This window comes from Calonectris borealis, chromosome 10 (assembly GCF_964195595.1).
Source record: "Calonectris borealis chromosome 10, bCalBor7.hap1.2, whole genome shotgun sequence".
NCBI lineage: Eukaryota > Metazoa > Chordata > Aves > Procellariiformes > Procellariidae > Calonectris > Calonectris borealis.
In genome coordinates, this window is record NC_134321.1 from 14,415,691 (window position 1) to 14,441,265 (window position 25,575).

General features: G+C 36.5%; 1 protein-coding gene across 50 annotated transcripts in view; it reads right to left on the bottom strand.

The window, feature by feature from the left end:
• Nucleotides 1–25,575, bottom strand: part of SLMAP (sarcolemma associated protein) — a 90,513-nt gene that overhangs the window by 37,108 nt on the left and 27,830 nt on the right. For 13 of the 50 annotated variants that reach the window (XM_075158969.1, XM_075158970.1, XM_075158983.1 and 10 more), the window contains exons 3-13: nucleotides 16,996–17,149; nucleotides 10,768–10,840; nucleotides 9,331–9,367; nucleotides 7,782–7,844; nucleotides 6,235–6,330; nucleotides 5,873–5,944; nucleotides 4,848–4,988; nucleotides 3,052–3,189; nucleotides 1,597–1,765; nucleotides 1,461–1,511; nucleotides 838–888 (exon numbers count right to left, since the gene is read on the bottom strand). In XM_075158969.1, the coding sequence (XP_075015070.1) occupies nucleotides 838–888; nucleotides 1,461–1,511; nucleotides 1,597–1,765; nucleotides 3,052–3,189; nucleotides 4,848–4,988; nucleotides 5,873–5,944; nucleotides 6,235–6,330; nucleotides 7,782–7,844; nucleotides 9,331–9,367; nucleotides 10,768–10,840; nucleotides 16,996–17,149 (1,045 nt within the window). The remainder of the gene's footprint in view (nucleotides 1–837; nucleotides 889–1,460; nucleotides 1,512–1,596; nucleotides 1,766–3,051; nucleotides 3,190–4,847; nucleotides 4,989–5,872; nucleotides 5,945–6,234; nucleotides 6,331–7,781; nucleotides 7,845–9,330; nucleotides 9,368–10,767; nucleotides 10,841–16,995; nucleotides 17,150–25,575) is intronic. The other 37 variants (XM_075158987.1, XM_075158978.1, XM_075159002.1 and 34 more) reach the window with 7 other exon arrangements.

The window sequence follows — 25,575 nt, forward strand, 5'->3', positions numbered from 1 at the left end:
TAAGTGGCCCATCCTTCCAACTAATACTACCACCATTCCTCAGAGCTTTCGCTATCCAGCAAGACACAGCAAATGCTGAAGAACGCTACATCAAGGAAAAATTTAAAATTAACATAAGAGGACAAATATATCTTAGCCAGTGGAACAATTCAGTGAATTTAGAATCAAAACTGGAACAATCTTTGCTATAGGTGATATTGAGCATACTCTTATCAGACAATTTTATTCAAACAACTTCAAGTGTATGTTAAGACATGTAAGTTAAAATACTTAGCCTTAACTAATTAGTCTTTAAAAAAACCCATCAGTTAGTTCAATCTGTATTCATTCTTCTTTTACATAAATACACTCCTGAGTTTTAAAAAGTTAGTTTTCACTATTTATATATTTCATATGCTCACATTTTTCGTATGTTGTAGTTAGGAAAAAAAATGTTTTGTTGACTTTACTTATCATACCCAATTTACTAGAAAAATGGTATAATGGTATATGTCTGTGTTGCAAAAATTAAGAGGAAAGAAGTCAATGAGTTTTCCACTTGCTTGTGTCACAAGCCTGACATCATTCAGTAGACTCCTACTGATTACAGTGAGAGCCCATCAAAAACAAGCAAAAAAAAAAAGACGACTTCCAAGTTGGCTCATTACGTTCTACAGAACTTTCTAAAAAAACCTAGACTGAAAGTCTAAGCAAAAAAAATGATGCTCAGAGGAGTGGACAAATTCAATTTCATTTTTTAGGAGAATATCATTCAAAGTAAAACTTTAGAGAACATTTTGAATTTGTTCAACTTCAAACATCAACCATAAGACAAAAGGTAGCCTTAAGATACACTACCTTTCTCTGTGCTCCCATTAATTTTAGGTATGAAGTCGTCAACTTGTACGCCTAGGATTAAGAAAGGATATTATTTCTGCAACCAAGCAAAATGTTTTGGGTTTTGTTTCTTTATAAATACAGCACTGTGAAATGCATCTGGCTTTTCACACTACCTCCTCTTTATAAGTATCTAATCTAATCAAACAAAACAGGCAAAATTTAATGTGTTTTCCTACACTACAGATCATGTTCCTGTTTGTTCAAACATATACGAGGTTACCATCATCCAAAGAACTATTGCCTATTACATGTCTCTCTCTCTCTGTGTAAAAAATCCTCTCTCATATATATGTATATCAAAATCTTCAAAATCTTGGAGCTGAGGGGGCGCAGACAGAGCTCTAAATTGAGCAATGACCCAGAAGTCTCCACACTCACAACAGCAGTGCCCTCTACTGGCATTCTGTTGTGGCCACATGTCTTTCCATGTTAACAAGTGATGACCAAGAAGAATGCACTACTGGGATAACTGTAAAACATTATTCTTTTGCCAGACCCCTAGACTACAAGATTATTATAATAAAAGTAATTGAACAGAAAATCTGGAAACCAGCTTGAAACAAGAAACTGATTGCACCTACCTAAGCTGTTGTGTTCTTTAAGAGTTTTCTCTTGAAGATGTTCTAACCGTACTGTAAACAGAAGTCCAAGAAAAAGGTATTTCACAGATTAAAAGAAAAACAAATAATCCAAGTTTCTTATCCACTAGTAACTAACCTTGTAAAGCAGTTAGCCGCTCATTGGTGAAGTCATTATCAGCCTGCAAAGCTTCTATTTTTGCTTGAAGCTCTTGTTCTCTCTCTTCCATTTCATCTATTTTATGCTGCAATTCTTTTTTCTCAGCCAGTCCTTTCTGTTGGATTTCTTCTTGTCTTCCTTCTGCTACCTGCTCAAAAAAGATTAAAAAAAGCCCCAAACCAATCAAAATTAACATGTAAAGGAATAGATTTCCTTGATTTTTGTATAACTAAATGTACATAAGTAACTTTCTTTGCTAGTCAGATAAAGAAAATGGAAACAATGCAAAATTTTTCTACTGTTATTTTTCTATATATTTCACTTCAAACACAATAACAGAGAGAAAGAATCTCAAAATATCTTAACTTAACTTTTTGTCTGAGGAAGCTAAATATTACAGGAACAGTATTAGGGCCCAAGAACTAAGAAACACCCAAAGTCTCCAAGCATCTCAAATCAATCAAAACCCAAGAGTCCTTCTGAACTGAATGTACATTGCACAAACCAACTTGATTGAAAGCCACATCTTCTTCTTTGCTGGATTTCATGATAATAAGTTTCAAAGACTCTCCTCCCTCAAAACTAGGTAATAAGTTTCAGTGTTGATCCTTCTGTGTATACTCATCATCATCGGTGATTAACTCATAATTGGGAAACCAATTGCCCTAAGACCAGCAATTTAACATTTTAATTTGGAAAGAAAAATCTTCTGTCTGAGGTGAACTAGGACTTGAAGAACCTAAGTTCAAATTCCAGTATTTATCCAAGACAAACGCCACAACTGTCTCATGTCTACAAAGAGAACACTACTACCTTCCTCCTCCACATCATCTACTTATCTGGATTGGAGACTCTTTGGGAACAGGCTTTATCACACTGTGATTATTTTGCTCTCCAGCATAAAGGACCTTTAAATATTAATACACTTAGACGTTTAATTTAATAACAAACCTGATTGCACGCTCCTTCCCCCTGGAAGCTAAGCCGTATTATTACTATGTGGTAGGCTGATTATGTTTGTAACTGCACAAAGAGGCAACATGAAATGCAAATTTATTTCCAATTCTAGTTTTAATTCCCATTAACTGCAAGATGTTTAGGTTGAAAGTTATTTGTCTATATAAAAGCAGCTGAATACAAAGTTTTATACCATCTGTCATTTTCTATTAAAATATATTGCAGCTCCAAAAATATGGTAACTTTCAAAGTGAACGAAAAGGTGAACGCTTTTTAGCAATTTACTTAACTGACACTTTCAGAGACATTAAATGTAAATCAAAAGAATATGTAAAAGATGATGTGCATCTTTCTTTCATTTACCTGTTGTTTAAACAGTTTCTTAATCTTTATTTGATTGCTGCATTAGCAATTAAATTGTATTTATTTGTTCCATGCATTATAGTATCATCATGTCAGATGAAGTTCCGTCATTACCTTTAGCTTGTCAGAAAGATCTTTAATTTCGTTTACAGCTCCATTGTACTTATTAGCTAATTCTCTTAATTCTTCCTGAGTCCGCTCATTCATTTCTTTCAGGTGAGTACATTCATCTTCTGTGTTACTTAAACTCCGCTGTAAGATAGAATTATTATGCAATAAATAAAAAAAGTAGAGAATAATAATCTACCAAACACTGAAGTTGATCTATTTTTTTCAAACAGTATATGTAACTAATCATATTTATCTGCTTTGTTCCTAATCATTAAGGCTAAACAAACAAATCAAGTCCTGGCAAAAACACTACCTATACAAAGCTTTGTAATGTTCTACTTAAAGAACAGATTATGTGAAAATATATTGGCTTCATGCATGTGTAAAAAAACCCCAAATCAAAAAACTCACAGTAGGTTATACAATTAATTGTGATTGATAGGAATAAAGAACTGAAACATGATCCATCTCCCCATTCTCCCCTCTCTTCTGGTTTGTGATAAACTGTGAAAGTTTTATAATATTTTGTGATTCAATGTAATCAATAGATTTCATCACACCTTTCACCCAGCAAAAGAAGATTTAACACATTATATAAGCCAAACGGCTCCCAGGAAGCGTTCTAAATATTTTTCTGAACTCCATAATGTGGAAAGGCATCTAAACTAATATCCCCTTACTCAAAAGGCAGCTGGGTCTTCAGGAGGCAAGGAATGCTCCAGAAGTTTGCATCAGCTGGTGACAGCAGCACAACTAAATGGTGTATAGAGTTTCCTCCTCATAGCTCAAGATTTGTTTCTTCATTCATACAATTTTTTTTTTGGTAACAAGCTCTGACTTAGTTCTTCACCACCAAAACAGACCAAAACACCTTTAAACAAAAGTTCATTCAAAACTACATTATATAATAATTATTAAAGGACAACTTTCAACCAGGAGCCAGCAATTCTTCTGTGTGGAAAAAAAAGTATGTGGCAGGAAGCACTCAAGCAAATCTCTTAAGAAAGTTAAATTAATATTTCTCCTCCAAGAGTCAAAATAAAGAGGAAAAAGTACAATAAACAAGACAGAAGATTCTCCTCTTAGTATAGGATTGGAAAGGAGAAGAAAGCTAGAAGTAAATATAAAACTCCAAATATTAACAAACATGTAAAGAACTATTACAATATAAAAAGGGGTATTTAACTGAAATCTCGTAAGGTTATTTATTACAGCACTACATGCATTGCATTCTCTAAAAAGCATGAAGAGCTTTGAGCACTTAAAATTAAGTCTTACGATATTTCTTGACCTAAGGGAACATAGCAAATGATGATAATGGAAAAAGAAAATAAAGGAAAAGATAGTAATGAGAGGTATTACAGGGGCAGAAATCGTATTTGGCAAAAGTGTCCAACACTTGGTAATCTTAAAAACTCATTCTTAAGTGTAATTTATATGAGGGGTAAGCTTACGTTTCCATAAATTTTACAGTTTAAACAAGGTCTAAGAGCATTTTTTCTAATGCATGTATGTCATTTTCCCCTCACTTACTTCCCACACATACTAACTTCTGTAAGACAGCTTCATGAACTTTGAAATCTGGCAGAAAAAGAAGGAGTGTAAAGAATAGGTTGTTAAACAGTTAATGAGAAACTAAGTATTATCCAATAGGAGAAATAAACACTACTACTTAATATACTGCAAGTGCCACAATACAACAAATACTGGCGTATTACAGGTAACAAAACAGGGATGTAAGTAGCAGCAGTTATAACTATTTCAGCATTTCCGGAAGACTAGGCATGAAACTTCAATACCTCCACTTCAGACAGTTTTCTGACCACTTCAATTTTCTCCTGAAGGACCCGCCTCAGGGACTCTTTGGCTGTTGTCTCATAGTTGTGTTTGTCTTCTTGTAATGCTATAAGCTCTTTTCGTATACTGTCTTCTGTTTGATTCTGGACATATAAGATAATTCAGATACAAAGACAGAATATAAATTAGTATTTTGCTGATTAAATATATTAGATTGTGATAAGACCTGTTCTATTCCAAAATGTTTAGCAATTTCTGGTAGATGGGAAAATGTTATGGACAAGTCAGTGATCAAAGACTCTTGACATGACTGGGTATAAACCAGTTATTTTTTGAAGTGTATGTATGGCAGCACACATTCAATTATCAGCTTTGATTATAGGAAAACTATGGGGTTTTTTTGGACACTGCTAAGACAATGTCAAGCCTAGGAGACCTACAATTTGACAAACCAGAAACCTACGCGGTTCCCATCTGAAAGACCTCAAACAGGACCTGCAAAAAAAAGTTCTTATAATGTAGGTAGTTGAGAGGAATTAAAAATAAAATAAAAATAAAAATAAAAATAAAAATTTAAGGCAGGCATAGGTGGCCTAAACAACAATCAAGGCAAGGCATACTTGTTACTCTGTCTCTGAATATCAGACAGCATATTGATAATGCCTTTTTTCAAATCCCTATCTGGAAAGGGACATCCATAGGAAACAGGACAGAAAGGTGGCTTCTCACCGATGACAGAAATTCCTTTTCTGCATTTCACTACATACATATTTATATGCATATACAAAAGAAATCAGTTTGGGCTAAAAAAAAAGCTGAAAAATAGCCTTTTATCTAGATTTAAAGTGATGCCATGAAATACAGAACAGATCTACAATTTTCATGCTATTCAGATTATCAAAATTGCACAGGCTCATTTCAGAAAGCTTATCTTTCAACTACTTTCCTACAACTAGCTAATTTCAAAACACTTCAAAAGAGCTATCTTTCAGCATTCCTAGCATTCAACTTTAAGTGAACTACTTACCTTTGAACATGCCTGTAATTGATTTCCCATAACCTCTAATCTTGATAGCAGCCTATCTTCATCTATTAAAGCCTAGCAGAAAAGAAGAATCACCTTAGTATTAATATGTGCTTTATGTAGTTCCAGTAGAGTTCTGCTTTAAAGACTTTCATTTTGTTGGAGTACTTACTACTAATAGTTATTTCAAACTGGTACATAATCACTACATTTATTAAACATTATCTTTTGCACAGTTTAAGAGAACTGCCATAAGCTTTTTATTCTTTCTGCTGCTTTTTTCCCCATTGTTTGTAAATTAATAGCTAAAATTTATATGCCACTGCATATTCCAGTCCATAAAGGAAAAGGATGCATGCAGATACCTGCCAACTAGTATCTGAAGCCTCTTGCGTGACAGCAAGTAGCCGCTGAAGGGTTGCCAGCTTCTGTTCCAACATTTGTTCCCGATGTAAGGCTTCCTATGAAGAGAGTAGAGCACCAGTCAGTTCAGCTAGAATAACTCAGAGAAACAGAAGCAACAGAAGAGATACCAAAATACAAGAAAAAAAGGAAGTGTGAGTAGCAAACATTGTCACATATTCAAAACTATAATAAGCCCATCCCATTTATCCAACCACATATTTATTTGGATATTTTAATTAGAAAATGTTATACTATAACCTCAGGTTCCTGAAAACCTTCATTTCTCGTGCGTATGTTGTACATGCTAAGTACACATCGTAACAAGTTATTCTTTCCAAGACTTAAAAAACTCTTTGACTTTTGTCAATAATTTGAGTAACAAAACTGTAAACACCAAAAGGCAGCTTGGCAGCTCCCTTGCAATGAGCTGTTCATCCTCAAATCAGGTCACAAAAGAAAAATGCCAAACAAGAATTACTATTTTTGTTTGATTTTTGTTTTATGACAGTAAGATAGAAGAGCATCTTTGTTAACAATTCCAGGATACAGAGAGTGAACAGATTGGTGAGCGAGTATGTATTTAGCCTCCCAAGAAAGAGCATCTGCCTGAGCTGCTTCCTGCTATGTCAGCAAATACATATAAAGTTAGTATCTGTCTCAAAAGCCTCATCATTGATGTGAGCAAACAAAAATTGCCATTACTATAAAAAACAGGCAAAATAAATCAGTGGAACTATACATAAATCAAACCTAGATATAATTTACCGGTAAGAATGTTTTCATATCTTTTCCAGAAAGCTGATTTTATGATCCTTTCTAAAAAGTTTATTTATATATATTAGGACACACTTTAACGTGTTCCCATTTTGCAGTCTAACCCTTTTGTGACATGACATCTTACGAAAAAACACACCTATTAAAACGGACACAGGAGCAGGCACAGAAAGGCTGGTGATGCCAATGAGGAAGAAGAGCGGTCAGCACTGTCCCCTCCTTTATACTTTCCAATACAGGTACAGAAATATTCACACTAAGAAATTATATTCACAGAAACAAACTAGTTCTTGACACGACATAACCTCGTTTTGCTTTTCTTTTGTTCTTCCAAAACTTTTATACACATACACAGTATATCCACAGCAATGGATGATGACAAAAATACTGTGACCAAAAGAAAATTGGGGACAGCGAGGTGGGAGAGGAGAAAGGCCAGGGAAAGCAGGTATACAGCATTCAGGGAGTCTTCTATAAAACAGGAGCTTTCATGTTTATATTATAAAAGTCATAGTTTATATTGCTCATGCAAAACCTCAAAAGTTTACACAGAACTATACTATGTCCAATTACAATGTTTTACATTATTTCACTACAAAAAAGGTAGTTAAATGCTTATCATGTTCTGGTTTACAAAATGCAAGCCAAAGAAAGACATACAGAGCATAAGATTTGTGTTTTGAACAAAGATTAATTATTTATCCAAATGAAATGCTGTCAAGAGAAAACCTACCTGTAGATACTGTGAAAGCTGAAACAATTCCTGAGAATACATACTGGGAGTGTTAGCAGCAACCTGAAAAATAAAAGAATTTAAGAATCAAAATGGGTTTGGATTTTTCATTAAACTCAAATAATGCAAAATTCATCATTTTAATCTAGTCACGAAGATAAACTTAATATTATCTAACAATGGCATTTTCAATCATTTATTGTTCTGCTACTATTTATTCTTTGTTTTATCATAGATCTTCGCAACTCTGAACTGAGGCCCCACTGTGTTAGTATCTCTACAATTCTTGAACCACCAACACACCAAAGAGTTTAAGGATTTTGTTTCAGTTGAGATTAAACTGACAAAAACCAAACAAGGTGCACAAAGGCGAAGCCATTCAACCCAAGGACAAACAGAAATTGGGGGCTTCCAGAATTGAAAATAAAGTCTCTCATATTCCAATTCAATGTCATCATCACACACACATTTCAATCACAAGTTTTCTGTTGAGCTACTAGCCAACATTTTCTTCATTCCCCTTTGTAAGTATCTATTTCAAATTTGAGGAATACCTATATTATCTTTAATCATAACTGAAACTGTTCTGGACTTGGGGGGAGGAGGGGAGTTGTTTTGTGTTTTTTTGGGGGCAAATTTATTTATTTACTAATTCCTGTAGGCTCTTCCCACACTGACATAATTTTGAAGCCGTTTTTCACACAGTTATACCTGCAGTCCCTCCTCAGAATTTCTGCCCCTGCCCTGGATTCAAGCTACATATGCTGTTTTGAAACGTCAAACTTTAATGCAAAGTCTATGAACTCCTCCGGCTGCTGACTTCACAAATAAGTTTCCTTAGTTTCTCAAAATTTTGTTCTTCGCGTTTAAAACTCTGATTCAAACCTATTTAAATTAATCCTTCTTTTTAGAGGCTATAGAGATGATCAATTCCTGATTATGTCTCAAGGGTGTAGCTATTAACAGCTTTTCTACAAGTCCCCCACATTATCAAAATTGAGTTTAAAAAATTACACTAGACATCACTGACACCATGACTCTGCAGTGAGCGACTCTGGCTATATAAAAGGAGCAGAGAGATCTGGTCTCAATCTTCCTTTGGAACATGCCAGAGCACTTTCCAGCTTGCGCAGTGCAGCTTCTCCATAAAAAACAAGACATAAGGACAATAGACCTCATGCAAACACCAAAATCCTGAGCTACTCTTGGGTCCCAAAGAACAGATCAAGTATCAAATTAACCAATACTCAAGATCTGTTAGTCAGTCAACCTGTACCTGGAAATTTAACCATCTTAACATCAATGGGTTTTTTCCTAAGCCATGTTTCAGATGCCATACTGCAAGAGGTCAAGCTACCTTAAAATACACATTCCAATACTGCATTACCTTCTCTACCTTAAATGTCACTCAAAATATTAAACTAGGTAAAAACAGGCAGTGGAAAACATATCGAAATGTAACTGGACTTCACCATTTCTTCATCTTTATAACAAGTCAGAAAACAGCATGTGGCTGAATAAGGCAGAAGACAGCAAATTACTGAATTACCTTGTCAACAGGACTTGGTAATGGAGCATGGATAACACTAAAAAAAAAAAATTTTACAAAGTGAACACAAAGTGCAGAATAGCAGTTCAGAAATCTAGAAGATCCCTAGTACTGCGCATTTACTCAAGATGCTTTGTATTTTTAAGTTTATTCTTCAGATAAAAATGAAGACTTAATATACAAACATGCAAAACCAGTTAATACTATGCTGAGCAATGTTTTAAAAGTTTCACAACTATTTTCAAATTATAAATCCAAGGTCTATTCTAAAAACTCTCTTTCCTAATTTTTATTTCAGTAGTTACATAATATTTGTTTTTTTTAAAACTGATTTATTAAGATTTAAACCAATTTACATGCACAAAACAATAGCTATGAAAAGACAGTAGATATAGTACTCTTGTTTACAAATTCAACAAACTGAGCAAAATAATATTTGGTAACTTACAGAATTTCGTACACTTTCACTAGAGCAAATGTTATACTTGCACATTTTCATCAGAACTAAAAATTTAACACCATACATTTCTACTACGTCTTATTAGGACATGCAATTACATAGAAAATTTCCCATAATAATTTATTTTGACTTATCTTCCCAGAAGCAAAAACACCCTAAAGCTTCATGCAAATATTTCTGGATATTAATGATAAAAGAATATTTAAATAAACAATCAAAAACATGTAATTGCTGAGGATGAAAGATAATTAAAATGATGCCATTTGTAATTGGCACTCGGTTACTGCAAACAAAACGTTTACATTTTTTGTTTCTGCTGCTCTTTGAAATTTTCTCCAAAATGTGCACATATACACAGAAAACCCTCTCAATATTCATCTGAGTTTCCAAACATTATTCCATCCAACATATTTTATGATTTCTTTTTTTCCTCGTGCCAGGCAAAACTTTCCTTCATTTGTGACACCAAATAACTGCACCACGAGGACACATCACTCTATTACTTATCTGAAGAATATAAACAGTGTTATGTGTACACATGTATATACACATAGAGAGACACCATTAACCTCACTTTAGTAGAGTCTATGTGTATTTAAAGGACCAGAAGTAATAATCCCAAATAAAGAGGGAAGGAGCACACTCATTTGCTTTCTTTTGTCTATATTCTTCTGTTGATAATGTCCATTCCAGTACACTAAACCACATGCAGTTAGAAAAGCCCAACTTGATAAGAACTTTTTTATTCTTTTATAGAACTTTTTTATTCTTTCATAGTTGTCTTAATTTCTAAAAGCAATAAGCAAATGAGATTTCTTTTTCATAATGCCTGCAAAAGAACCATGCTCTCAGTTATTTTCTTTGCATGATCACAGAAAAAGAAACTGTTCCTATGCTGATTTGAAATATAATATCCATCAAATCCTCATTATATAGTAGTTTAATTTTGCTACACATGAATAGATACTTATTCTTACTCTGATCGCAATCGAGCTTCCATTCCATCTGGAAGAAACAGTTTGATTGTGGAGACTATACATCCATGGGTAACTGAAAAGAAACAAATACTAAGTCATCATAATTCGTTACTATTTAATTATAAGTTCAATGGTTAATGTTAAAGTAACCAAGCGAACTGTCTTAAGAAACTCTGAGGCAGGCAAACAAGAAGAGGCATGCACGCCTTCAAGCACCAGTGCCTGGGTCTGCCTTCTCGGACCTCCTCTGGAGACAGAAAACTTTATCATGAGTTGAAGAGGTTATGCTGTGCACTTAGTCCTGGCTGTGAAGCAGTTACAGTTCCAATTCTTCCACATGCAGCAATGCCCGCAAGATGTCTTTACTGCAGCAAGTTAAAAAAGTGAACTGTATGTTTTGATCATAAAATGAGGAAAAAGGAATGCATCTTACCTGCGGTAGCTTACAGGAATGCAGAAGTATAAACAAAATAATGAGCTACCTTTTTGACAACATTCCTAAGCATACCCAGGGACTTAAAAAGTAACGCATCCAATTTGTGTCACCAGACACTCATTTCAACTACTGGAACTTGCTCAGTGGTTGTTATTTTCAAACACAAGGATCAAAAAGGGAATGCACAGGAAGAGTATAGGAGCCACTGAGAAGTTTACATCCTCTTGAACGCTATGAGCAGCATCATTCAAGACATCCCTATTTTGGTGTGCTTACAGTACACGTCTAATGCACAGCCCTAGACAAGTGGCCTCTCATTTCAGAAGAAGCTTGATTCTCCAGGACTAAATTCAAGATTCTTTGAACTCAAGAAAGATCCTAAGGAGTAAGAGGAGCAAATGAAATATTTGATTCTTACATCAAGTTCAACCTCCCTTCACAACGTTTCCCAAAAATGTTACTGATACCATTTTCAATGACGTTGCAGTCAAATTACATCTGGTTTTGTTTTTGTTTTTGTTTTCTTGTACGGTTCGACAATTTGGGAAGTAAAAGTTCTTTTTGGTTACGTGCAAGGATAGATAGATGTTGTTCCCAAAAATACTACAGCAAGCCAGACAAAAATAAGCATATGTTCATCTATCATCTACCACTATACCTAAAGCACCCACTAACATACAAAGACAAATAGCTGCTCTACTTTCATGGTTATTAATATCAGCAAAACAGTTAATCTGGCTTTGAAAAAAAAAGGGCAATGGGTGTTTTAGGGCAACGGCAGTACTCCAGGGAAACAAGACATGTCTTTGAGGAAGCTACCTCAATAGAATCTAAAAATACAGGAGAAATGATCCAACAAAACAGAGCTGTTCTTAACCTTTATTCAGCGCTAAAAGGTAATGCTTTGGAGAAGTATTCTCTTGGCTACAGCACCTTGTTTATTCAAGCTAACCTGGTAAAGTATTAAATTTACATGCCAGGGAAGAACAGCCAGGTCCTCATTCTCAAAACAGATTAATCCATGGGTATTGGGGTCTTTTTTGGCTTTAGACTTAGGTCCCCAGAATTCACAAAACTGTTCTTGCAAAAACAAAAAAAATACATTAGCAGTATTAGCTGTAGCATGTAATACTCACACAGCTTTCATAATGAAAGCTTTGCTTTAAGGTATAATGAGGAAATTAGTGATTTCAAGAAGAAAGTATTAGGGTATTTGAAATTAAAGAGCAACAGACAGCTTTACCTTTGGGTCATATATCAGGTGGGTCTGCTGTGAGATTATATAATTCTGAAGTTTTTCCACCAACACTCAGGCTGAAAAAAATTTCCTAAAAGCTGCAGGAGCTTTATTTGCATAAAAAATTAAGAGATAAAGGGGATTTAGCAGAGGGTCTCAAATAGACAGTGACTGTGAGAAGGTACCAAGCATTTTGATAGGTTTATAAAATGAAAATAATGAAAAAAAGAAAACAAACCCTGCACTCTGTCCTTTAGCTATCAGTTCATTATAATTGAAAGAATAATGAGAAAGCCTAAGGGCAAGGTAAAGCAACATATAAAACATTATTATAGTGATGACTGGACAGGATAGTAGTAATTGTTTAAATTCAAGCCTATATTATTCCTTTTGGGGAATAAAAAAAAAGGCAGTAAAGCAACCTCTGGTTGCCAAACGGGATTGCGAAAATTCTTCTCAAACGAAAAGGTATTCCCCTCCTGTCCCCATTCCCCGATGACACGCCAGGCACTCACCTCCCGGGCAGCGGGCAAGGGGGTCAGGCAGCGCTGCGGGGCCGGCCCTGCCCCGCCGTCCCCTGCCCCGCCGCACCGACCGACGCTCGGGCAGCGAGCGAGGCTGCGGCGCCAGGCCGGCGCCGCCAGAGGGCGCCCCAGGCCGGCAGCCGCCTGCGGGGGCCCGGGGCCCCGGCTGCCCGCGGGCCGAGCCCCGACCAGGGCCACCCGCAGGCCGAGTGGAAACCCTGTTCCTGCTCGACTTGCTCTGCGAAGCTTCAGTCACGAACTTGCCGCACCGTGTTGAAACGCGCAACTGCCACACGCTTCGCCACACAACTCCAAAAAACCACCGAGAGCTGCTCTGAGCCCTGTGAGGGGTTTATGCTGCAAAGGAGTGTAAGAACGGGAATACAGAAATAATTTTTGCTTCATAGAGAGACAATTTGCAAATGACCCTCTCATTTTTATTTTCACTTGTTCATGTGATAACAGCAGCCATGGCAATAATCAAAACAGGACTAAGAAACTGCCTCTCTTACTCCCCTTTGAGAGTTCTATGTATTTGACAAGCAGCACGCACTGGGTTTCCTCCTCTGCACAGGGTTTTTCACACACCACGTGGGAGAAAAGATGTATTGAAGAGTCCAACTTGACTAGAAGAAAGTGCATAAACTGTATTTGAACTAAATAATCTGGTATTATTTGACACTTCTTGAAAGCCTGCTGCTCCCTTCCATGTGGGGAAGTCACCACCAGTTAACCCTTGGAATGCTCTGGCACTGACTGGGAAATTTCAGAAGTGATAGAAGAATATAAACCACACTAACACAGAGAAAAGCATGGTAAGATGATCAATAGGTAAGTACTGTATTAACAAGAGGGAAATGAGCAGGCCTGTGCTCCTTACTAATATAACAAGTGGACAAATAAGGAAGCGGGAGGGTTGGAAACATTTCTCTCAGGCCTGTTAATGACTTCAGCTCAGCAGCAGAAAGCAGAGGAATCGGTGCTCATAGAAGATATCCTGAAAAATCACATACTGAATGTGCCACTATTTTAATGAACCAAATCAAGATCATATTTGCAAGGAAATGTCTTATTAAAACACAGCCAGAACAATAAAATAAAAATAAATGTATTCTAGCAATAGCTACACAATTCAGAATTTACATAGGCAAGTGAACTCTGCCTATCCTGTCATTACTTTGTAATTACACACAGCAAAATGCTGAAATGTCTTGTTTAAGTAAGGCGTTATGTAAATACCAGAATGCAAAATGGTTCTAAAGGGTATCACTAATTTAAAAACTACTTTCATGTCTGTTTCATTACTAGATTAGGTTAACAGTAACATCTAAGATTACTGAAATGAACTGGTGAAAAAAATGTATTTATATGCATTCCAGTTGCATTAATGGGTAAACATTTTAACTGTGACACAGCTGTTTCATGCCCCAGCATGATGATACAATCTCCATTCATTGCTTGGGAAAGCATGAAGGAGGAAAGCAAACTTGTATGCTCTTCCTCATTAGCTAGCTGAACACATTCATGAGTAACATGAGTACAGTTCCTATATTCAAAGCCAGAGAAGAGGAAAAGGAAGGCTGCGCAACCTGATCACTCATTACACAAATGCCAGGTCGCTGGGATTGTTGTTCTGTAAAACTAACATAAAACCATTGGGAAGAACTACTACTGGCAGGAATTCCTGGCAAGAACTTGCTTACGATGAACCTTCCACAAACTTTCACATAAACTAATTGCAAATAGTTGCTGATAAGAACAAGTGAACTCCAGTTTTTCTTCCAACTAAATCTTAAAAATTGTTTTAGGTCTAAATACACATAAAGAAATTCAGCTTCTTTTAGCAAGGACAGCATCTCGTCAAATTAATAGTTACAGGTTCATTAGATGCAATTTATTCCTTTGATTTATTCCGTGTATACTGCTAGTATTCATAAATATTTGCAATCACTTCAGTGAAATAACATTTTAAGTAACTCCCAGACAATTCCAACTAGACATCCGGGAGTTAAATCTTCACAACATCATTTTTGAAAAAAGCAAAACAATGTAATGTGACCTTCAATACCATGAATCACTCAAAAATACTATAGCTCCACAAGCTATCCATGACAAAATACTTAACCACCTCCATTGCTTAACAATATTTTCTTTAGAGATGTACTCATTAACCTTCCTCTTTAACTTCAGACTTTGAGAATGATAACCTACCTGGCTAAAGACAGATAGAATTTGTGAGTAACAGATGGAGCAGGCTTTGTATTTTTGTTTTGTTCACTTCATGCCCTTTAAAAATTCCATTGTTGTACTATGGGTTGGTTCGTTGGGTTTTAGGGGGTTTGTTTCGGTTTGGTTTGTGAGGGGGGATTTTTGTTTGTTTGGAGATTTTTTTGTTTGTGTGGATTTTTTTAAAAGAACTTTAGCATAAGCATTTAAATTTAATATTATTCTTTCATTTCATTTTTCCTAATATACCGCTCTTTAAGGATAAGCTCTATGAAGGTCTTGTTCAGAAAAGTAGTGAAGTGGAAGAGCAGTGATGGCAGTTCTGCCATTTTATTGACAAATCTGTGTGTTAGTGGATTAGGATTCTTCAGAACACGGCCAGAACTGTTGGAGCATGTCCAGAGAAGGGCAATGAAGCTGGTGAAGGGCCTGGAGCACAAGTCTGATGAGGAGCGGCTGAGGGAACTGGGGTTGTTTAGTCTGGAGAAGAGGAGGCTGAGGGGAGACCTCATTGCGCTCTACAACCACCTGAAAGGAGGTTGTAGTGAGGTGGGGGTTGGTCTCTTCTGCCAAGTAACAAGTGATAGGATGAGAGGAAATGGCCTCAAATTGCGCCAAGGGAGGTTTAGGCTGGACATTAGGAGAAATGTCTTTACTGACGGAGTGGTCAGGCCTTGGAACAGGCTGCCCAGGGAAGTGGTTGAGTCACCATCCCTGGACGTATTTAAAAGACGTGTAGATGAGGCGCTTAGGGACATGGTGTAGTGGCATGGTGGTGTTGGGTTGACGGTTAGACTCGATGATCTTAGAGGTCTTTTCCAACCTTAATGATTCTATGATTCAATGCTTACAGAAAGTAACAGACCCATTAGGTAACTTTAAAAAGTCTTGACAATATTGATTACAATCTAATAATTCACAGAGACCAGTCTTCAGAAAGAGAAAGAAATGACTCCTGAAACACTGTACATAAATGCAAAAGAAAAGAGACAGAGGATGCATTTTTATTAACACAGATATATAGCTATTACCATAATACAAGATCTCTTGAGCATGCATACTGGGAAGAGGACAGCAAGAAAACCAAACCAAACAAAAATCCCATCACCTCATTTTTCAGCTAGCAATGTTTTTCTATCCTCATTTTAAAGTACCTGCAGAAACCAAAATCATTAGCAGTCACAGAAAGAAAAAGTAGGTATCTTGACAAAGAATTGAATTAGCCTGTTTCAAACTTATGCCGAGTATTTTACCAAGAAACGCAGTTTCATACTTCTGCCACATTATGATGATTGTTATTATGATGAAACTTTAGGGTTCATAGGCTTGACAAAAAGGTAGTTACAAAAATAAAATTTAAAAAAAAAAAAACGCAAAAAAACCCACGCAGCACTATGCACACATGCCCATGCTGCACTTTTAAAATTGCTTTAAGTCAATTTAAGTGAGGCAATAGCTAAACCTGTGGTCCCAGCTGAGCGTCCTTTTCTGGATCTGCATTTCCACTACACACACTAGCACCCATACAGCCACAGAAGAAGGTGGAAGCAACCCAGTTAAAATCTAGTTGGCGGGTGGGGGGGGTGGATAGAGTCAGTGTTTTCAGCAGATCAGTTTCTTGATGCAGTTTACCACGTGGCCACAGGACTCACTGCCAGCACAAAGGAGGGAAGAGGTAACCAAAAAAAAAAAAACCACCAACAACTATTTTCTTACAACAGGAATACCATTTACTCTTAAAGATTGGATTGTAAAAAGATGTTCTAAATAAATATACTTTAAAAAAAAAAAAAGAAGATCCATACCCTTACCTTTCCGCGTGTTCTCCGTCACATCTACACCAAACTGGATGATGTCACCTGACATAATTTCACATGGTGGGCTTTCCTCAGATCCTCTACTCAGTCTCTGACTATTAATAAAGGTACCATTACTACTTTTAGTGTCTTGAAGATAGAACTGTAAAAACAAACAAAAAGAACAGTAAACTATCTGGTAAAAAACAAAACAAGTGTGATGAAACATAAGCTCCAGTAAAATTTTATTTGCTATAAAATATTGCTTGACCTGCCAATGTAGAAGAGGACAAATGTATCATACTCAAAACACCCTCCTCAGAATACACCACCTTCATATTATCAAGAAATATTTGTATTTGATTTTTAGTTGTTTAACACATGATGGAATTTTAGCACATAGACTATGCAAATAACTGCTACGAACTGTACTGCCTGCATGGAAAGGATCAGACATTGTTAGCAACAACACCTTTTGCCACACATAGGTAAGAATTTATGTTGGTCAACACACAAAAATTCTAACTGCTCATACATTTATAAGCTACGAGTGTTCCATGACAGAAACACGCTGTAGGGAAGACTAGCACTGAGGCACAAGGAGAAGCTTTGGCAGAAGACAGAATTCAGGAATTATAATGTAAGACCGTGGTGAAACTAAGGAAAAAAAAATTAGCATGCTTTTACTTCTCAGCGATACTAATTCACAGCATTAAGTTAATCTCACGATTGCTGCATCATCAAGTACCTTTGTAAATATCCATTTGTAGAGTTAATTAAATTCTAATAGCAACTTATTGAATCTGAAACTGCTTATGACACAAGACTTCTAGTCAAAACTGCTGCATCTGAGAAGAGGTTACAAGTGAGTCACCTGGCAGAAGACCAGAGTCTCTGGCTGAGACCTGATCAGCAGAGAGCATGAAAGAGGGGACTGGAATGTTACTAACTAGGCAGGTGTAACTACTGAAATGAGTCACTTGCAGTAGTTTAAGATGACAATAGTTATTACAGGAGCCTGATGGGATGGTGGAAAACCCTGCCTTCCTGTACTCGTAAGGAATCTCATCAAGTCCCAAAGCAAGCATAAGGCTGAGGGAGAGATGTCGCCTTCAGAGAAATGAATGTATTCCCATGTTTTTCCTATAAAAGCAACTGACCATTTTTTTCAGGATTCCATGCAAACTTTTCCATGCTTTTATTTGCCTCTACTATCACACTCCTCAAAAAAAAGTGATATATAGCTCAAAATAACAGTGTCGAGGGAAAAGGTGGGTTTAAAATGGAGTGAGAGACAGCAGTACAGCTCTTCAGATCTTGTATTGGAAAGTGACGCCAAGCATGTGTATCTTACGTGCTTATCCCGAGTAGCACAAAGCAGTGCCCCTAACCTGAGAGCTTAAGTGCCACTGGGTCCAGAAGATGGGACTCAATACAGTAATCAAGGGGAATGCCAGCACAGGAAAGCTCAGCTAGGTGTACCTAATAACAGAATGAAAGGCAGCACATGAAAGATTTTTTTCCAACAGATATGCCTTTGATCTTAAATTGTAGAAAAAGAAAATAATAATCAAATAGTCATATGTTAATAAAGATGGAGGGTAAACACAAATTATGGATAGATCAAGAAATTATGGCTGCATTCACTGCATTAACAATCAGACCCACCCTACCCTAAATAATACTCTATATATTATGAAATACTATATTTTACTATATAATAATATAATAGTATATAATACAGCTTTTGTAACAGTTCTAAGTTTAAAAGCCAATCAAATTAATTGTTAATTTACTAATCTGAAAGTACTGAACCCTCTCATGGTTCAGTGCAGAGATAATTATTTTTTTACTTCCTGTTTGTTTTCAATTAGGCTTCTGTTCCACTTGAAAAATCCTTCTGTTATGAAAAACTGAGTCACAAGCAAGGAGAAACAAACATGCTTGTGCTTATTTGTTTTTCCCCACCCTTTTCTTTCCTATGCATAATATCTGCCTTTCATGCCTCCAACTTTTTTATTAATCACTGCCCCTTGTAAAAACACTTCTGCAGAATCTGCAGATGGGGCACAGACGAGATAGCACAGGGAAATACAAGAGAGTAACTACAGGAAAGGACGTGCAATAGAGCATCGGCAACACAAAACTTAAAAAACACCAGCAGACTCTCAAAATTCAAACTGAAAAAAAAAAGTAAACAAATGGCTGTAGAAAATACACATTAAATTTAATATTATCAAATTGATGTCCATTTAACTGTATGCTACTGAATTTCATTATGTAAATTTTAAAAAAGTGATGCTCTTGAAGTCTTTACAAACAGGTTTAAAATACTCTCCTTTTCCTGCATCTAGTAAAGAAGTAAGTAAAACCAGCAACATGTTAATGAGCTGATGTCTAGGTAGAAAGGCACTGACTTCAAGACTTAGCAAAAAGGATTCAGTCATCTTGTCTTTATGCAGCAGCTGGTCAGCAACCCACAGCACTGGTCCATTTCATGTCACAAATTCAAATGTTATTTCCATACTAGTTTCACTAGTTCAAATTATTTTAAAGGTCTATCCCTTCATCACTTTTGTATCATTACTAAAAGTTATCTTTAGAAAACAAAATCAAGCACAAGCCCTGAAAAAACCACATGTATATGATAACTAGTATTTATGGTAGTATGCTGGTATTTAATATACTATTAAACGCAGTACCCTTGGTGGGTTCGCCAATTCCCAAACCAATGCCTTTTACACAGCAGCTATGTAATACAGTGCCTTCTGTGAAACCAGCACCATTTGTTCTTCCTGCTTTCTAGCGCAAACCAACAAACTCCAGCAGCAGTGCCAGCTTAAAGAGTAACTATCAATCTTTCCCTTCCCCAATGCTCATTGCTGAGTTGCACCACCACCTCTTCAGTTGTACTGGCTCAAGCCTTTGTTTAGTCACTGCAAACCAGTCTTGAGAGCTGATGCAACTTACATGAGGAGGTGCTTAGACCAGTAATGCCAGCAAAAAGGGCAGCATGTACTGACCTAATTACACTTGCTTTTATAATTCACACTTCCCTTCAGATCAAAATAAAGTCCCAGCCCTTTTGTGCCTCATAATAACAACTAGTCCAATGTAGAGCAGAGGGGATAGCTCACGAACATTCAAAAGATCTCAGCTTTTGAGGACCGTTAAAGAATTATCAAATCCTTAATTCAGATCACAACTCTATATATGTATGGTTTGAGTGGTAGTTTTCCCTCTTTCTTAAAATACAACGTTTTACAAAATACCTTGAATATTTCTGTTCAAGAAACTTACTCTCCAGTATCATAACACCTTCTCAGATAGAAAAAGAAATCCCAGCCCACATTTCCTCCTCTAGTAATTTATGTTCTTATGACAGTTTGCATCCTCTCTCATTCATACCCCATTAACAAACTCAGTTAACTGCAGACATCCTACCATGCTGCTTCCACAAAATTTATGGAGACTTTAGAATAGAGTCAAACCTGCAGTTCATCAGTACACTCAATCTTCTCCAGTACAGTCCATCTTTTTTAGAAACTGCATTAAGGAAGTTTAAAAAAATTACAGATTTTTGTTTCCATGTTTTACAAGGAATTATGTATTAATTTTACAAATTTAATATTTATCATATCTCAAGTTAATATTCAGTTTTGTAAACTGAACAAAATAACCTCCTCTGCTTTGACCTGTGGTATATAAAAATCTCATTCCATTTATGTTCCATGCTTTCTAGGTCAATGACTCAGAAGAATACCACAACTCGCTAAATCACAGTCTACATTTTACTTTCATGGAGTTAGATAGCACTACAATTTTCCCCCTGTAACAAATTCCTAGTATTTCCTGATTAATGAAATAGAAAAATTCTTCCATAGAGTTCCCAGATTATAATACATTAAACTTATGCATATATAATATATGAATCCTAGCTGATGCTAGGAAGTTACAAAATTGATATGCTCCAGAAGGACAGATTTTAACTTTACCTATGAAAAGTAGGTAGACTGTTTTCCTCAAAGAAATAAAAACAAGTAACAACAACAACAAAAACATTCTGCTTAATGATTACTACTCTAACATCTTCCAAGAGATAGGCTGAAGATAACTCCTTACTTAGCCTGACAAGCGAGAAAGTCATGAAGTGTTTTGTTTCCCAAGCCATATGCAGTTGTGGTATAGGATGAGACACTTCTGAAGGATCTCAGAGAAGACAAAGGATGGGCTCAGAAATGCACAGAAAATCTTGAAAAGAAAGCAGCACACTTTTTCAGTGATTTAATTACCTGGATTTAATTACAGTACAACACAAGGGTAGAACAAACAACTGACGAGCTTTTGTTTTAATATCTTACTACAAGACTTGCTTTTAGCTCTGCTTTTTTCATCTTCATCTTGATGATATACAGCATCTCTCAATATACGGCATTATTTCACTGAGGCTGAAACTAGAAATTAAACATGAAATTCTAGAATTAGCCTAAAATGCAGCCAAATGCATCATCAAAAATGAACTTTTAATTAACTTGCTAGTTTAACATTTTAGCTTTCTCGAACAAAATTAAAATCTCAACAGCAGTGCATAATAATCAATCACACTCAAAATCACACTCAAAAGCCAAAGACATCAGAGATCTTTCTGTTGTGTAACTGTTCATTACAAGGTAAAGATGGAGAATAAATGCTCCATATACAGGACAACAAAAAAAAAAAACCCAAAACCCAAACCCAACAATGTTTAAAGAGTAAGTCCTCTATTAATGAGTTCTTGACTGTTTAAATAGTGCTTTTTCAAAAACTCTTGTGGCCTAACTACCCCAAGTACACTACAATGAACAAAAGAACCTCAAGTCTCTTCTAGGGTAGAACTGTACCAGTACTGCAGTAAGGCAGTAAATCAAGAATGGCAATCAAGACAGACTCGCATAACATTTGCTATCACTATGTATAGCCGTCCTTTTCCATTTTAAGAGCACATTACTGCTACTCCATCTAACCCAGCTTGAAACTGCAGTTCAGGACAATTACGCTGAGAATTACAGTGAGGAGAATTACTGGAGAACTGAGACAGTTTGTCTGCAGAGATGTGAGATTCACTCCATGAAGAGCAACAAATTCTACATCTAAAAATGCAGACATAGATCACAGCATATATTTAAATGTATTTCAGCTTTATTCCATAGCTGAATTAATAATTAAGTAAATAATAAGCACCAAAATGTAGGCCATTGCCTCTTTTACAGAAAGTCAATCATTAATATATTTTATTCATTCAACGTATTTTCACTGCCTAGATGACTAATGTAGAAAGAGAATCCCAATTTCAGGACCTCCTAGTTTACCATTCTTTTCCTCATCTCTTATTTTCTGTGTGAAAGAAGTATATCCAACTCCCATGTGCTTCAGAGCCCTGTTATACAGGCTTTGAGGCATTAGTTTAAACCAGAAAGATTTAAATTAATTTGTCAAATTCTGAACTATAGCCACTGAGGAGATGACAACTTCATTTTTGCCATATTTACTACCACAAAGGGGCAGCAAGGCTGTCAGCTAGAGCAGCTAAGCCATAAAATACTGCAGTTAAGATGACAGATTCTTCCCCCACTCATGCTACAAACTAAATGATCAATCATTAAACAATTAATGCTGGCATTACAAATGCACCCCTTGAGTACTAAAGCTAATACTCAAATGCAGCAAGTAAATGGGGATCTAAAAATTGGAATATTTGCCCTAGAGTAATACTTCAGTCTAAAATTGGACTGAGTAGTACAACTGTGTGTGTTTAGTTGTTTCACGCTGAGTATTCTACTAGGAGATGAAGCATATTGGCTTTGTACAATCTGAATTGTGCACAAAGATTTTAAAACAATACATAATGGCGTCAAACCAATATGGCCAACATTTATCACACTGCGGCCAGAAAGCTTTTTTTCCTATACAATTAAAAGATCATTTTATCTTCCTTGAAGTGTTAACACTGAGTATTTTCTCATTTTGGGAGCAGCACTTCTGCTAGCAGAGTACACTGTGCAAACCACACTGAATTCCAGATCGCTCCTCTGGCTGTAAGATAGAGAAGTTGAAATGTTAAATTACCTCCAGATCCAATTGATTGAGTTCCTCATTCTGGTGTGCTTAGACACATCCTAAATTCCTTTCCTCTCACTTGCCTAACTCCACCCACCTATCAAGGAAGTAGAATATTTGTCTTCCATAAGCAAGCACAATTCACAGGGTGGGGTACATCAAGCAAAACTGCTTTTCTATTTAGTCTTGTATTTCTTAAACACATGGATCTAATAGCTCTTTGCTTGCTAAACACCAGCTCCTTCAACTTAGAAACAAAACTAAGTGCACTAACTTTTCAGTTCTTAGCAAATCTCCTTTTTAAAATTATTCTAATTACCTGAGGCAGGCACAGGCTGTGAAACTAAAAGTGACCAGCTGTGAAGGGATTTTCTAGTCAGATTGAACAAATTGAAGGAGTGGCAGACAGCTATTCAAGGTAAGTATTGAAGGTCCCCAGAGAGAAGCACAACTTGCTAGTAGTTTTCAGTAACTTCTTTGGAAAATAAAATTTCTATGCAGTAAATAAGAAAAGGAAAAAGCGAACCTTTGTTGACATAGTACTGGACAAAAAATATTCACCCTAAACTTTCAACTGAAAATGTAAGCCTAATCTAAATCCAGCTACTCTGATGAAAAAGGTTAAAATCCTCAGCTATGCCCAGGAATTCAGTGCTATCCTTCCAAACCTGCCAGTAGCTCCAAGGGGCAGGAGGGAGAGGACAGCAGTGAATACGCATTTCTGCTGACCAAGTTGTTCTGTGTCTGTTTACACCTTGAAGTTTCGTTGACTGTACTGCCAGGACAACCCTGCTGGTTGCTCATACCTGTTGTCAAGCAAAATAAACTGTGACAGTAAAAGCAGTTTTGTGCCAGCATAACTGAGTCTGGGTATAAACAGAGTTCAGCCTTTTCTGGATGTATTTGAAATGCTGTAAAGTATTAATCCCTCTGCTGCGTGCCTCATTCTGATAGTTCAAGTGCTTTGAAGTTCGCTACAGGCCCTGTCATTCAGCTTAACTTTTGTCTGAGCTAACTCAGCAGACTTTGCCTGAAAAGAACACAGGGGCTATGATGGGAAGGGAAGACGAGTTGAATTTGTGGGGAAGAGGAGGAACCACCTTAGGTAGAGGGGCAATGCCAAACACCGAGAGGCACTAACAGCTTAAACTGTACACAAAACATACGTTTGCCTACAACCTTGAGTTGCTCTAGTATGTTCCTTGGTAGCAAAATGTCACCTTCCTCAACAAAACAGAGCAAACATTTCCAAGTGTGTTGTACCTGCAAACATTTCAGCACAGACCTTTCTTTTGACATACTACATTGCAATGCTTATTTTTACTGGCAAGTTCTACAGATACAGTTACACCTATCAGAATTTAAAATTATGGCATATTAAAAGTACTCACAAAAGAGAAAAACATGACAGCACGTTTGCAGAGTTAATACCATCTCCCACCTGTTGCGCCCATTAGGCAAAAGCATTTACTTTCTAAACCACTATTCAAACCCCACATTTGCTAGTAGTTGTAACTGAACTTACTGGTCTGAAGGTGAAAAGCTCAGGACTCAAGGTTACTATTAGTCCACAGCTCTCTACTATTCTTCAATATCTGCAGCTACCCACATAATCTACTTTACGTCAGGAAAATTCAGAAACAGGATGTCAGACTTCTACTGTAAAAGGATTTTTTGAATTGTATTAGGAAGCGGTCATTATTAACAGAAAGGCTACTGAAAAGATTAAGCAATACTTTTTAATTATTCAGTTTTAGAAGTAGCTATGTGGATCTTAAGAACATTCTATTTACATGGTTTGGGCTATTTATTATCAAATAAAATTCTCGAGCAATATTGTTGCATTTTTTAAAGTAATTAATATTAAAGAGATTGGCAGAAGATGGCTAAAAGTTTAAGTTTAGGACCTCAAACTATAGCACAATCCAAGTTCTCTAGTTTAAAACAAAAGCAAACACCCATGCTCACAATTTAAAACTTGTGGATATATATAAAAGAATGAGGATGAAGATCTCTACCGCTTGTCTCCAAGTTTTCTGTAATTACGCATTGCTGCCCTCAACTTCAAGCCATAGTCCCACACATCTTTCACAATCACTATACCATTCAAGCCAGGTCTTCAACTCACAGATGGTAATGGACAAAAGAAATAAGGCAGCTGAACCCACCACCATCCTAGCTATCTGCTCCTTACCCACCACAGAAAGCAGCAAAGTTGGCTCGATGGCAGGGACAGCTGAACAACTCACCGTAGTTTCAGAATTCCTACCATTTTCAGTTTGCTTAAATTGGTTGGTATATAACAATGACCTGGGCTAAAAATGAGCGTACTTTAAAAGCTGGTTCCTCAGCCATATACTCAAACCTCCTGCAGCAGCAGCAGCATTCAAGAAGAGAACGGCAGAGAGCAGCTGTATTTACATTGTCAACCTCTGATTTCTGTCAATTGCTGTATGTCAGAATCTTAAGACCTTAAAGTACATTTCACAACCA